Source organism: Oncorhynchus kisutch, linkage group LG7, assembly GCF_002021735.2.
Source record: "Oncorhynchus kisutch isolate 150728-3 linkage group LG7, Okis_V2, whole genome shotgun sequence".
NCBI lineage: Eukaryota > Metazoa > Chordata > Actinopteri > Salmoniformes > Salmonidae > Oncorhynchus > Oncorhynchus kisutch.
Genome location: NC_034180.2, coordinates 36,672,258 through 36,684,586, shown reverse-complemented (window position 1 = coordinate 36,684,586; position 12,329 = coordinate 36,672,258). Strand labels below are relative to the sequence as shown.

Below are 12,329 nucleotides of genomic sequence, written 5' to 3'. Positions count from 1 at the left end.
TTGAATTCAGAAAGGATTTTTGAAAAATTTACATTGACACTTCTGTTTTCTCAATGACATCCAATTCAGAATGGAAAAATGTAAAAGTTTGTTCCACCTCAGCGAGTCTGACCACAAGTCGGAGACCACTATGATGACACAGCAAATGCGTTTTGATGGATCCTTTTTTTCTTCTAATACCTCTTAAGGGGAATGTAATCATAAAGTAACTGAACGTAATCAGATGACATTACTGAGCTTGTGTAATCTAAAATGTACATTACTGATGCCAATTTTGCACAAGTAACTAGTAATTGTAATGGATTACATTTACAAAGTAACCTACCCAACCCTGGGAAGGTCTCTGATGGCAGGTTGTTGTGTAACTGACTGACTTAGTAACCGATTTCTTAATAGTTTTCATTTCTCATGTCCGTGTGGCTTTACAGTGACTTGATTTGGGCTGCCGTTGCGATGATACTAGAGAGGGAGTACTTGAGAGACAGTAAGTGCCTTTTCTCTGCCCATGTGTAAGGTGAGTGGGTTAGCCCACGTCAGCTAGCACTTTACTTCACTCACTGAAGACCTGGCAACCTGATCTGGCTTGTCACTACAGCCTACATGGTGTTGTGTAAAATAGGTGGTCCTCTGAGAGGGGTGGGTTTGTTTGTGTCTTTCCTTTTGTTGATGCTATTTAGGGGCCATCAGCACTCCCTTGTCAACTAGTGAATAGCCTGTCTTGAGATTCTTAACGCCATGGCTAGAAACCATGAACACCCTAGGCTGTCACATCGTGGAAATGCACAGCCATGATTTGTGTTTTCATAGTCTGTATCATTGAATGCCTATCTCCTTCAGTCGCTCTGAGCCTCCCTATCGCTGTCTGCTCGGGCTGCATTCTCTGAGAGTTGCTGCCTGTTTCCACGGTGATTAGACTGTTGCATGTCCCGCATATCTGAATAACGTGTAATGGCCTGTCAGACTGGCTGTAGGATGTCTCCTTCTGGTTGAGAGTGTGTGTGCACCTCTTTATTTCATCTTGCTCTGTTTGACTCTCATTTGTTCTCGCTCTCCTTGGCTGTCTTTCCCTCACTGTCTTTCACCCTCCCAGTCCCCCTCTTGTCTTTAGTTCCAGGGCAGAGGGTAGCCTATACTTAGATGAGCGGGCTGGATTCCTGTCCTCTATCTGCGGTAACTGCGGTTGTTGATGGTGGAGACATCAGTGATCTGATGTGACCCTATGTCTCCCCACCTCTTAATCTCCAGCCTCACTTCCTCTTGGCACAGAACCCTGCAGTATCTGCTTACCCTCTGTCTCCTCTGTCTCTCCTCTCCATGGTATCAGGCCTGCAGTCCCTTTGATTCCAATCCCCCTGATCAGAAATGTTGGCATCTCCACTGCTCATTGTACCAGGAGAGGTTGATAGTCTGTTCCATACTAAATAAAACATTTTAATTTTTTCACGAGTTAATATAATTGAGGCTTTATGTTCTTAACTGTGTTTTACCAGATACAATGATATTTTACAGACTTTCAGCACACTTATACAGAAGGATATTCAACAAGCATGGCATTTACACATGACTGATTTTCTGAGAGAAATTGATAAAAGCATTGTGGGAGCGGTTTTCTTAGACTTCAGTGCGACTTTTGACATTATCGATCATAGTCTGCTGCTGGAAGAACATATGTGTTAAGGCTTTACACCCCCTGCTATATTGTGGATAAAGAGTGTATTCTGTTAGACAGGTAAGAGGGTGTTCTTTAAATAACAGTGGTTTCCTTGAAAAGGGGAGAATTTGAGCTTTACAAAAATGCCAGAAGTATTACTGTACTCCTAATATTCAACAAATAGCATTTATTTTTCCCATATGATAAAAAGCAGCCACAACTCGCATTTGCGGACCATGTTGCCAGAGCAGCGACACACTGAATGAATAACAGTGCACATGGGAAAATAAAGATTCTGACGTGATCAAAGAAAAAATAGCCTAGATGAAAGTAAGAGAAGGTTAAACATTGTTTCTAGTTGAGGTTAGGTACAAGTCAAGTGTCCTGGCTTCGCACCAGTTCAAAAGATTGACGAGTGACGGAAGTGACCGCCTGGGTGCTGTGTGGGAGAGCTGGGCAGTTCAGCTCAATCAACCACAGAACTGAACATTTTCAATTCTGACAAAGAGGTTTGTATGGATTGATTGGACGAAACCGATGAAAAGGAGCTTCATGTTAAATGTTCTTGTTTTGTAAAAATTTCATAGACTAAAATTAAAAGTCATTTGTAATAGTTATCGTTTTTTGTCATAGTTTTAGTCAGTAAAAATAGGTTGACGAGTGTTTTTTTTTGTGTTTTTTTTGTTGCCATAGTTATTTTTGACCAAATGAACCCTGCTTCCCACTAGTACTGAGAGACCTCAGATGGGCAGAATGTCCATTCACTGTCAATCAATTACCGGCTAACACTCTTGCCTACCGGTAGTCTAGGAGACAGTTTGTAGCCGCTGGCACATCTGTTTGATATTCAGAGCTGATCACTGGTTTTATCTCACTGCTGCCATCTTCCCACGATACAGCTACCAGACAAGCTCCACTTCACAATAAGACACAATAAGACAGTGGGGGGCCAAATAAGGTCATTTTCACTAGGCACAGTCCCCTGAAACTATTCTAGGTTCAGATGAGGTAGAACACTGACGGATGGAGAGAAAGAAAGGAGGAGGAAGGTAGTAGGGTTTATTTGTTTCCCTCCCTCCCTCCCTTCGTGACTGATGTGTTAAGACTGGTCTGATCGAGGAGGAGAGGAGAAGCAGAGGACTGGTGGTGGTGTATCAGCACGGCAGTGTGTCAGTGGGCTCCTCACAGCTTGTTTGATTAGAGGGCTGTGGAGCAGACTGCTCTCTCTGTCTCTCTGCAGGATTAGTCTGACACCTCTCACTGCCACAGCTCTGAGGGAAGCACCATTCTATCTGCTGTGACAGAAGACACTGGAATTGGATCACACTTCTCACAGCTATGACATAGACTGACTGGTGTATAGTCTACTGTTTGGAGAATGTCTATACATTAATAATGGGATTTTTAAAAAGGGCCTTGTCTTTTATTTATAGAGGGGCATATGTTGTATTACCTCAAACAGAAATATACCTACAGGAATGTACAGTGGGGCAAAAAAGTATTTAGTCAGCCACCAATTGTGCAAGTTCTACCACTTAATAAGATGAGAGAGGCCTGTAATTTTCATCATAGGTACACTTCAACCATGACCGACAAAATGAGGAAGAAAAATCCAGAAAATCACATTGTAGGATTTTTAATGAATTTATTTGCAAATTATGGTGGAAAATAAGTATTTGGTCAATAACAACAACACTGTCCCTCCTGTGCCTCAGTCAGAGTCGCCTCCACACACACACACACACACACACCTCTACCGTTTCATTATCCAGGCTTGGCTTTGAAGATCACGGGCTGGGTCGACCATACTCACGCCCCCTGTTCTGGGAGCAGCTGTGGTCCTCTGACAGCGACAAACGGCCTGGGCCGTGTGTGCAGCAGTGTTCCAGCGTCCAGCACTCCGTTACAGGCAGCGCTGTGGTCCAGCCAGCATAGGCAGCCTTTGAAGTGTGAGCTAATAACCTCTCCTGGGCAGCAAGAGAAGAAGAATGAGAATGTGGCGCTCTGTTACAATATGGAAATGGATTATTATCCATACGAAGCAGCACTCTTAGAATAGGCTACCCCTCTCTCATAGACATTTGAGTTTGGCTTCAAAGGGTGAATGTACTTTAATGTAGGTATTTCAGGAGTAATTGGCATGTGGAGAATTGGCCCTCCCTCCATCACTAAATTGATTTTGGGCATGAAAATAGCATGAAAATGTTTTCACTTTGTGGTATATAATTTTGCTGGAGTATATTATCTCTTTCCCTGCTTATCTCAGCCACTCCTGTGGTTTTCTTTAAGAAGTAAGGAGAGAGTGTGAGGGGAGGGACGGAAGAAGCGAAAGAGCACAGCCATGTATATTTATGGTTCTGAGAGCGGGAGGGGGGAGGGGACAAGGAGAAAGGATTACACTGAGGCTCTGTATTTAGAGTGAACTGTTGTCAACCCCACAGCCTCTAGTAGGGATTGGTCTCAGTGAACCACGCAGTACACGTGTGTTGAGATAAAAGAATGGAGGAAATGCCCCTGGAGGGAAAAGTAAAGTGTCTAAAGTATGCAGATGCTTGTAATTTCAGACGGCTTGATGCCCTTTCGGGTACTATAGCTTTTAAGACCTTTGTGGTCCGATCAAGGTACAATGCTATTTTAATGTAAACAAATTGACAAGGCTTTCAGCATGCTTCTAGGGAAGGACATTCAACAAGCACGCCACGGTTTTTGCAATTGTATTAAAAATTAATCATAATTACATAAGTATTCAGACCCTTTACTCAGTATTTTGTTGAAGCACCTTTTGGCAGCAATTACAGCCTTGTATTGGGTATGATGCTATAAGCTTGGCATATCTGTATTTGGGGGAGTTTCTTCAATTCTTCTCAAGCTCTGTCAGGTTGCATGGGGAGTGTTGCCGCACAGCTATTTTCTGGTCTATCCAGAGATGTTCGATCGGGTTCAATTCTGGGCTCTGGTTGGGCCACTTCAGAGACTTGTCCCGAAGCCACTCCTGTGTTGTCTTGGCTGTGTGCCTAGGGTTGTTGTCCTGTTGGAAGGTGAACCCCCCCCCAGTCTAATGTCCTGAGCGCTCTGGAGCAGGTTTTCATCAAGGATCACTCTGTACTTTGTTCCATTCATCTTTCCCTCGATCCTAGCCTCCCAGTCCCTGCCACTGGAAAAACATCCCCACAGCATGATGCTGCCAACACCATGCTTCACTGTAGTGAAGGTGCCAGGTTTCCTCCAGATCTGATGCTTGGCATTCAGGCCAAAGAGTTCAGTCTTGGTTTCATCAAACTAGAAAGAGTCCTTTTAGGTGACTTTGGCAAACTCCAAGACGGATGTTGTGCATTTTACTGAGGACTGGCTTCCGTCTGGCCACTCTACCATAAAGGCCATAAAGGCCTGGTTGGTGGAGTGCTGCAGAGCTGGTTGTCCTTCTGGAAGGTTCTCCCATCTCCACAGAGGAGCACTGTCAGAGTGACCATCGGGTTCTTGGTCACCTCCCTGATCAAGGCGCTTCTCCCCTGTTTATTCAGTTTGGCTGGGCAGCCAGCTCTAGGAAGAGTCTTGGTGGTTCCAAACTTCTTCCATTTAAGAATGATGGAGGCCACCGTGTTCTTGGGGACCGGTAATGCGGCAGAATTTTTTTTGGCACCCTTCGCCAGATCTGTGCATTGACACAATCCTGTCTTGGAACTCCTTTGACCTCATGGCTTGGTTTTTGCACTGTCAACTGTGGGACTTTATATAGACAGGTGTGTGCCTTTCCAAATCATGTCCAATCAATTGAATTTACCACAAGTGGACTCCAGTCAAGTTGTAGAAACATCTTAAGCATGATCAATGGAAACAGGATGCACCTGAGCTCAATTTCAAGTCTTGTAGCAAAGGGTCTGAATTCTTATGTAAATAAGGTATTTGTTTTTTAAATTTGCTAAATATTTTTACTTGTTTTCGCGTTGTTATTATGGGTATTGTGTGTAGATTGAGGAGGAAACAATGTGCTTTTAATCCATTTTAGAATAAGGCTGTAACAATGTGGAGAAAGGGAAGGGGTCTGAATACTTTCCGAATGCACTGTAAATATTTCATAAACTAAAAGCATTGTATTTGGGACCCTAAACCTCAACTAAATGTGGTAATAAATAATTTGGAAGTTGAGTGGGTTGAGGTGACTGAACTGCTTGGAGTAACCCTTGATTGTAAACTGTCATGGTCAAAACATATTGATTCAACAGGAGCTAAGCGCTGATCTGCCTTTTTAACAACACTATCAACAAGGCAGGTCCTACAGGCCCTAGTTTTGTCACACCTGTGCTACTGTTCAGTTGTGTGGTCAGGTGCCACAAAGAGTTCTATGCATAACACTTGTATTTTCATCAACATTTATTATGAGAATTTCTGTAAATTGATGTGGCTCTCTGCAAAATCATCGGATGTTTTTGGAACTACTGAACAACGCGCCAATGTATACTGAGATTTTTTGATATAAATATGAACTTTATTGAACAAAACATAAATGTGTAACGTGAGCTTCATCTGATGAAGATCATCAAAGGTTAGGGATTAATTATATCGCTATTTCTGATTTTTGTGACTCTTTGGCTGGAAAAATAGCTGTGTTTTTCTGTGACTTGGCTTTGACCTAACATAATCGTTTGTGGTGCTTTCGCCGTAAAGCCTATTTGAAATCGGACACTGTGGTGGGATTAACAAGAAGTGTATCTTTTAAAATGGTGTGAAATACTTCTATGTTTGAGGTATTTTAATTATGGGATTTCTGTTGTTTTTAATTTGGCGCCCTGCACTTTCACTGGCTGTTGTCGTATCGATCCCGTTAGCGGGATCTCAGCCCTAAGAAGCTACTAGCACACAGCTTGGACACCCATGCATACGCCACCAGAGGTTTCTTCACAGTCACCAAGTCAAGAAAAGACTATGGGAGGTGCACAGTACTACTTTGTATAAAATGGAGAAGGATGGATGGATTGAGGAGGTTGGAATGGACAAAGCCTGTGTTTTACTGAAGGCTGGTCGCCAAGGGTGGGGAGAGAGATGAAAATGATAGATTCCTTATTTGAAAATGTTTGTTTCTAGTTTCAACTCCTTGTTAGGCTTTTAAGGGAAGTCACGTTGTTGCACTTTTCAAACCAGTGTCCTTGAGTGTGGCCTTCGATGGGTAGATTTTGGTTCTGAAACGCAAGCAAAGTAGCAAGCTAGACCTCAGGCATTTTACATTGGTAGAATATGACTGTGGCTCCATAGGGTGAAAGCATAGGGTGAAAGCATAAGAATCTTAACCTTTTGCAGTGAAGAATAGCCTACATGGAATCCATGTAATCATGCTCATGATTTTAACCTACAGTAGTAACCTTTGCAGTTGGCTGAATGTCTCTGTAAGACCACGGCTGCTGTGAAGACAGGATCTTCCATCTAGATGACCCTGAGGTCAACATATATCACTGACCACCAGAGACCTCCCAAGAAATGAGCAGTGGCAAGGGGGCAGGTGGCCATGTCTCATGGTGGTCAAACAGAAATGAGCACCCTGATGCTTGTGAATGCTCCTCTTAAGAGCAACGAGTCAATAAAAGGTTTGAGGTGTTGGAGGGTGTGTGTGGGGGAGCATCCCAGTCCTTGGAGATCCTAGCTGTTGTAATCCTAGCTGTGTGTATGTCATTTCTTCCCTTCCAAATTTCTGTGTCACTATCGAGTAAGTTTCTACCATTTTTCTTTTTTGATACAGACCTTTTTTATGTTTTCTGTTTTCAGGAAGGAAGTGCAGTATGAAGATTAAACATTTTGTTTTTATAATGAAAGCAGTCCAAAACAAACTTTGTCATTCGTCTTTCGTCTCTGAAACATGAATTAGGCTATTTCAGTGTACTGGCCAACCTTTCAGTTCTAAGCCTGTAACAAAAATCATTAAGTCAGTGTATTTAAACATGGTGCTTAAGGCACTCTGAATAAGAAGCCTGATATGTCAATCGCAGCTATGTAGAGGATTGTGTGCATGTCTGTGCATATTCGTTTGTGTTCCTCTATTGCAGTGATCCCTGAAATGAAAGGAGAGCCGCACACTCTAGGAGCTCAGATACAAGAATTGAATAACTTAATATATGCAGTGATCCCTCATGGCCTTGGCTGAGACTGAGGTCTCATGGGAGAGGGGTAGTTGGCTATAGGTAATAGTAGTCCTCTGCTTTGCCCAGCTCTAACTGTTGTTCTGAGCCTGAGGCATTTAGTCAATCTGGCCTTATACAGAGATCGAGGGAGAGAGCCCTTGAGCTGCTCACAGCGTATTCTGGAGTTAAAAGGCTCAAGAAATGAAATGGCAGGGCTCCTATTCATCTCATAATATTACAATATTAGATTAATTGAATGTCATTGTTTCATAGACCGGAGGGGAACCTACAATAACAAGGAACACTAATAGAATTGAACTTTTTGAAGGAACGGCTATGTAGGGAGAGCAGCTTTCTGACAAAATGTATCTGATTCTTACTGTTTTGATAACGTTTTTAATAGAGCAGACACAAAAGCTCTTGATGTGCCAATCCCTTCCCTGCATGTACCAACGTTTGTCCTGCTGCATTTGGATAGATGCCTGGTTTGGCAGATTTTCACATTTTAAGGTGACTGTCCAAAGGCTGAAGCTAGGTTTCCATTGAATTGGCGACAGATTTTCATGCATTCTTGAATATATAAATATTCAAGAATCTGCATTAAGAAAATATGTGCATTTTCCCAACAGTAGTGGATTCCACCAAATTGACTTGTTGCGGATACAGATCAGTGCATGATGACTAGTGCACACGAAATGTACTTTTTCGCTTAAGTTATCATGTACAGAATAAAACTCTAATGTTCAATAAGTGTTTCCATCGCATTTTCAACTCTAGCAATAGTTTTATCACAAAAGCTGTTGCGTTAAATAGCCAATGTGCTAGGTCTGTTAGTATCATTATAAAAACAGCCTTAATGTTGAAAATCAACATAATGTTGTCATCCAGAGTCGCATTTATTTATTTCCAATCTATAGCACATAATATTTAACATACAGCAGGTTTTTAAAGGACCAAAGAGTGTGGTCTGCTTCGTGTTTTCATATTTGCCATTAAAAAAATATTGCGATACTTGTATACTGGCCCTAAAATATGCCTACTCCAGTCTTGGCATGTGCGCTGTAGCCAACAGCTCGCAGATAGTGTGGGTAGGCTAGTTTACATGATAAGATTATTATGGATAAGAGCGAGAATCTTTTTATTGGATTATAATGTCAACAGAATAAGACCCTCTATTTATTGGAAAGGAGCATCAAGCTCATCACAGTGCACCTTCACCACCCTGTGGAGTTAATTTCAGCAATAATGCACAAGGGTGTTTTGCCATGGACTCTGGTGTTTTATTGCTTTTATACAACAAGTTACCAGTTAGTCCCCTTTTCTGACAGCCATTCCAGAAAAAACTTCACTGCCCTACTGATTCCTGCATGTCTAATGTTAGGCTCAGGTTGCTGGTCCACTTGCTCTTCTTCTTGTTTAATTTCTTCCTTCTTGTTGGCACCATTCTTCAAATGTTAGTGGATAAAACAAATCTGAAGTAACTTTAAAATCATCCATGACGAGTTACAGGTGCTAAGGCTAGTTGTGGTAGTGCATTGCTAGGTAAGGATAGGCTCTAAAAATGGGAATTCCAAACCACCTGGTGTATAACAACATAACTTATTTATTCTGTAGCCTAATAAACTGCATGGTTTCCCGAGTGGGAGGACCGCACACCATATCATTGCGATATGACGGTTATTATATCAATATTTGCGCATAAAGGTGTTTTCACTAACATTTATCTCATAATTCATTTTACCGACATTAAAAGATCCCACCATGTCGAACGAACAAATTCTGTCGGCATTTATAAAATTGGTATGACTTTACTCGCATATAAACTGAGGATGGAAACGTGGTTAGTATTATAAACCTTGGTCTGAGAAAGTCTGCTCGGCCCCCCCCCCCCCAATCTAAGGAATGGTCACACACAACCAGAGTACAGTTTAATGGCCTTTGGAGGATGTTACACAGAAACTGGTGAAGCAAATTAAATGACCTAAAACTTTAATCATAAATTAATGTCAGAAATATGCCTACCGTCTGTTTCTAGATGGAAGAATGCTGGGCCATCAGTCTGACCTGTCACCTGTATGTCCCCTGTACCTGTCTCTTCTCACCTGTGTCCTCTTTCCTCTCCATAGAGCTGCCAGAGAACTGGACAGACACACGGGAGACCCTGCTGGAGGGCATGGTGTTCCAGCTCAAGTACCTGGGCGTCACGCTGGTGGAGCAGCCCAAAGGAGAGGAGCTCTCTGCAGCCGCCGTCAAGAGGATTGTTGCCACGGTCAGCACACACACACACACACACACACACGCACTTCTATACTCCCACTCATCCTCTCCCAAGGAGTTGTGCACACCAACCCCTCAAAATGCAAACTCCATTCTATATAGATTCCCTGACCTTTAAAGGCCCTTTTGACAATTTTCCCAAACATACAGTGGATTGTGATCTACTCCTTATATTTTAATACCCGTACCACCACAGTATAAAACAGTCCCATTTATTTTCCCATTAAGTTGTAGCCTTCATTTGATTAGTACTGATGCAATTAGTACTGATGCATCTGTGTGTTGCTTTGGCCAAGGTTATTATACAGTAAGAGAAAGGCTTATTGTTAATAGATCTGTCAGCTCCACGCTAATTGAATTAGGGAACGCTGATCAGGCCCAGGGCACACAGGACAGAGTCTCATAGGTGACTCACTCTGCTCTCTGTCGCCACCCTGACCAGACTAACAAGGTCCTGACAGTTAATACACTAGGTAGTGTTGTTTTGGACCAATACTTATTGTATTGACTGGTTGAAAGCAGGATTTTCGAGAATGGCTTAGATGACTGCCTTGAGTCTTTCTACTGCTGTCCTTCTCCTTTCCGGGTGTAAACAAGCTCTGTTGTTGATTGCTCTGCCCAAGGCTCTCTGTTGACATTGTTAAGCACCTGAGTGGTGTTTGTGTGTTATAGAACTCTAACAAGCTGCTTGTCTTGACTCTGTGTGTTAGGGATATCATTCGCAGCTGAGGGGTCTGGATGCATCCCTTCAGACTATAGTATGAAGTTGTCTAATAGATCTGTTTCTCCAGTATCATTGTAGCTAGAAAGCTGTTATCGTCCCCCAGGGTTTTCTGAATCATGTGTTTTGTTTCTCTGAGGGAAGTGTGTTTTGGCTAGGGCGTGTAGGTTTGATTAATGCCTGCTGGTGTCAAGGCTGTGTTTTGGACAATTTCTGTGTCAGCACTGGAGGAGGTAGCAGAAATGTAAATAGACAATCTAGATATGTACCTTTAGCACAGATTTGCACACTAGCATGTGTCGCAAATGTTTGTGATTGCATTAGTTGATTTTAAATATTTAATATTGTCTGTCTTTCTAGGCCAAAGCCAGTGGCAAGAAACTCCAGAAAGTGACATTAAAGGTGTCCCCTCGAGGAATCATTCTCTACGACTACGCCTCTAACCAGCTGATTGAGAACATCTCCATATACAGGTTAGTGCTCATGTCTCCCTCTTTGTTTCTCTCTCTCTGCTTTTCACTGACGGAGAAGAAGATATACTCATGCTCTGGTTGTGAGCAGCTGAAATGTGAAATTCTATCAGGCCAAGTTCAGAATTTTTTTTACTTGCAAAAAACTATTTTTTTCCCCCACCAGAATCTCCCTTCCCTTCCAAGACCATCTCATCTATCACGTTGAGACTAAAAGTGTTGGGATTTGCGGTGATCTCCTCTCCCTCAAGAGGCCTCTACAACATCTGTGTGTCTGAGCCCTCACCTGGGGTGGGAATACTGACAAATGAGAACGCACGATAGCACACGTGCACAACACACCTTCAATTTCACCTTTCAAAAACAGAGTGTGACTTGTAACTGCTTAGGTCAAACTTCAATCACTTGTCTAACATTCCACATTTATGAGAAGTGGAGTTTTAACTGGATCTCAAGGCCAGAACTTGGATTACTCTCTCAGTGACAGAGGGGTTGGCAGAATCACAACCACATCGCTCAACTCTCCATCATACTGAAGCACTAACTATCCAACTATCCGGCTTTTATAGGAGAATCCTTTTACACGTTGCATTTTTATATCACTGAGTTATTAGTAAACTAGACATTTGATCTCTGCAGTGATGTTGACAGTTTGAGCAGCAGTGTACTGGTGTGGAAAGGAACAGGGAGGGCAGATGGTCATTCATTATGTCTGTCATCCCTCTTCTCTTGGTCCCCATCCGACTGGCCAAACCACCTGTCAATCAGGTCTTGGGGTGACGATATCACCAATGATGTCATTTCTCTGAACATCTGCAGAACAGAGCATGTTCCAGGGGACAGCGTTAGAGAAAGAGCAGAACTGTAGTTAAGAGTCCAGGTCCAATCCAATAATGCTAAAACACCACAGGCCCAGGTGGACTGGGCAGACACAGCAGGCATCAGTCTTTATGGCTGACACGAATGGAGCCATGGTACGCTGTGGATCAACTACTGATAATGTCCTCGAGTTAACTCTTCGCCTGAATCTTTTGAGTGGCTCTCCACCCGCACGCTATAGTGTGTGGGCGGAATCTGTGTGGAATGTGTTGGGTTTATTT

At 42.7% G+C, this 12,329-nt stretch overlaps 1 protein-coding gene across 7 annotated transcripts in view; it reads left to right on the top strand.

Moving 5' to 3' along the window:
- LOC109894572 (low density lipoprotein receptor adapter protein 1-B-like) overlaps window positions 1-12,329 on the top strand; it is a 56,946-nt gene that overhangs the window by 12,030 nt on the left and 32,587 nt on the right. For 6 of the 7 annotated variants that reach the window (XR_004210645.1, XR_004210646.1, XM_020488158.2 and 3 more), the window contains exons 2-3: window positions 9,888-10,030; window positions 11,120-11,232. Coding sequence is in view for 5 of the 7 variants with exons in the window: in XM_020488158.2 (XP_020343747.1) it covers window positions 9,888-10,030; window positions 11,120-11,232 (256 nt within the window). In the remaining 2 variants the exon portion in view is untranslated. Of the gene's footprint in view, window positions 1-413; window positions 485-9,887; window positions 10,031-11,119; window positions 11,233-12,329 lie in introns of those variants that run through there. The other variant, XM_020488159.2, reaches the window with a different exon arrangement.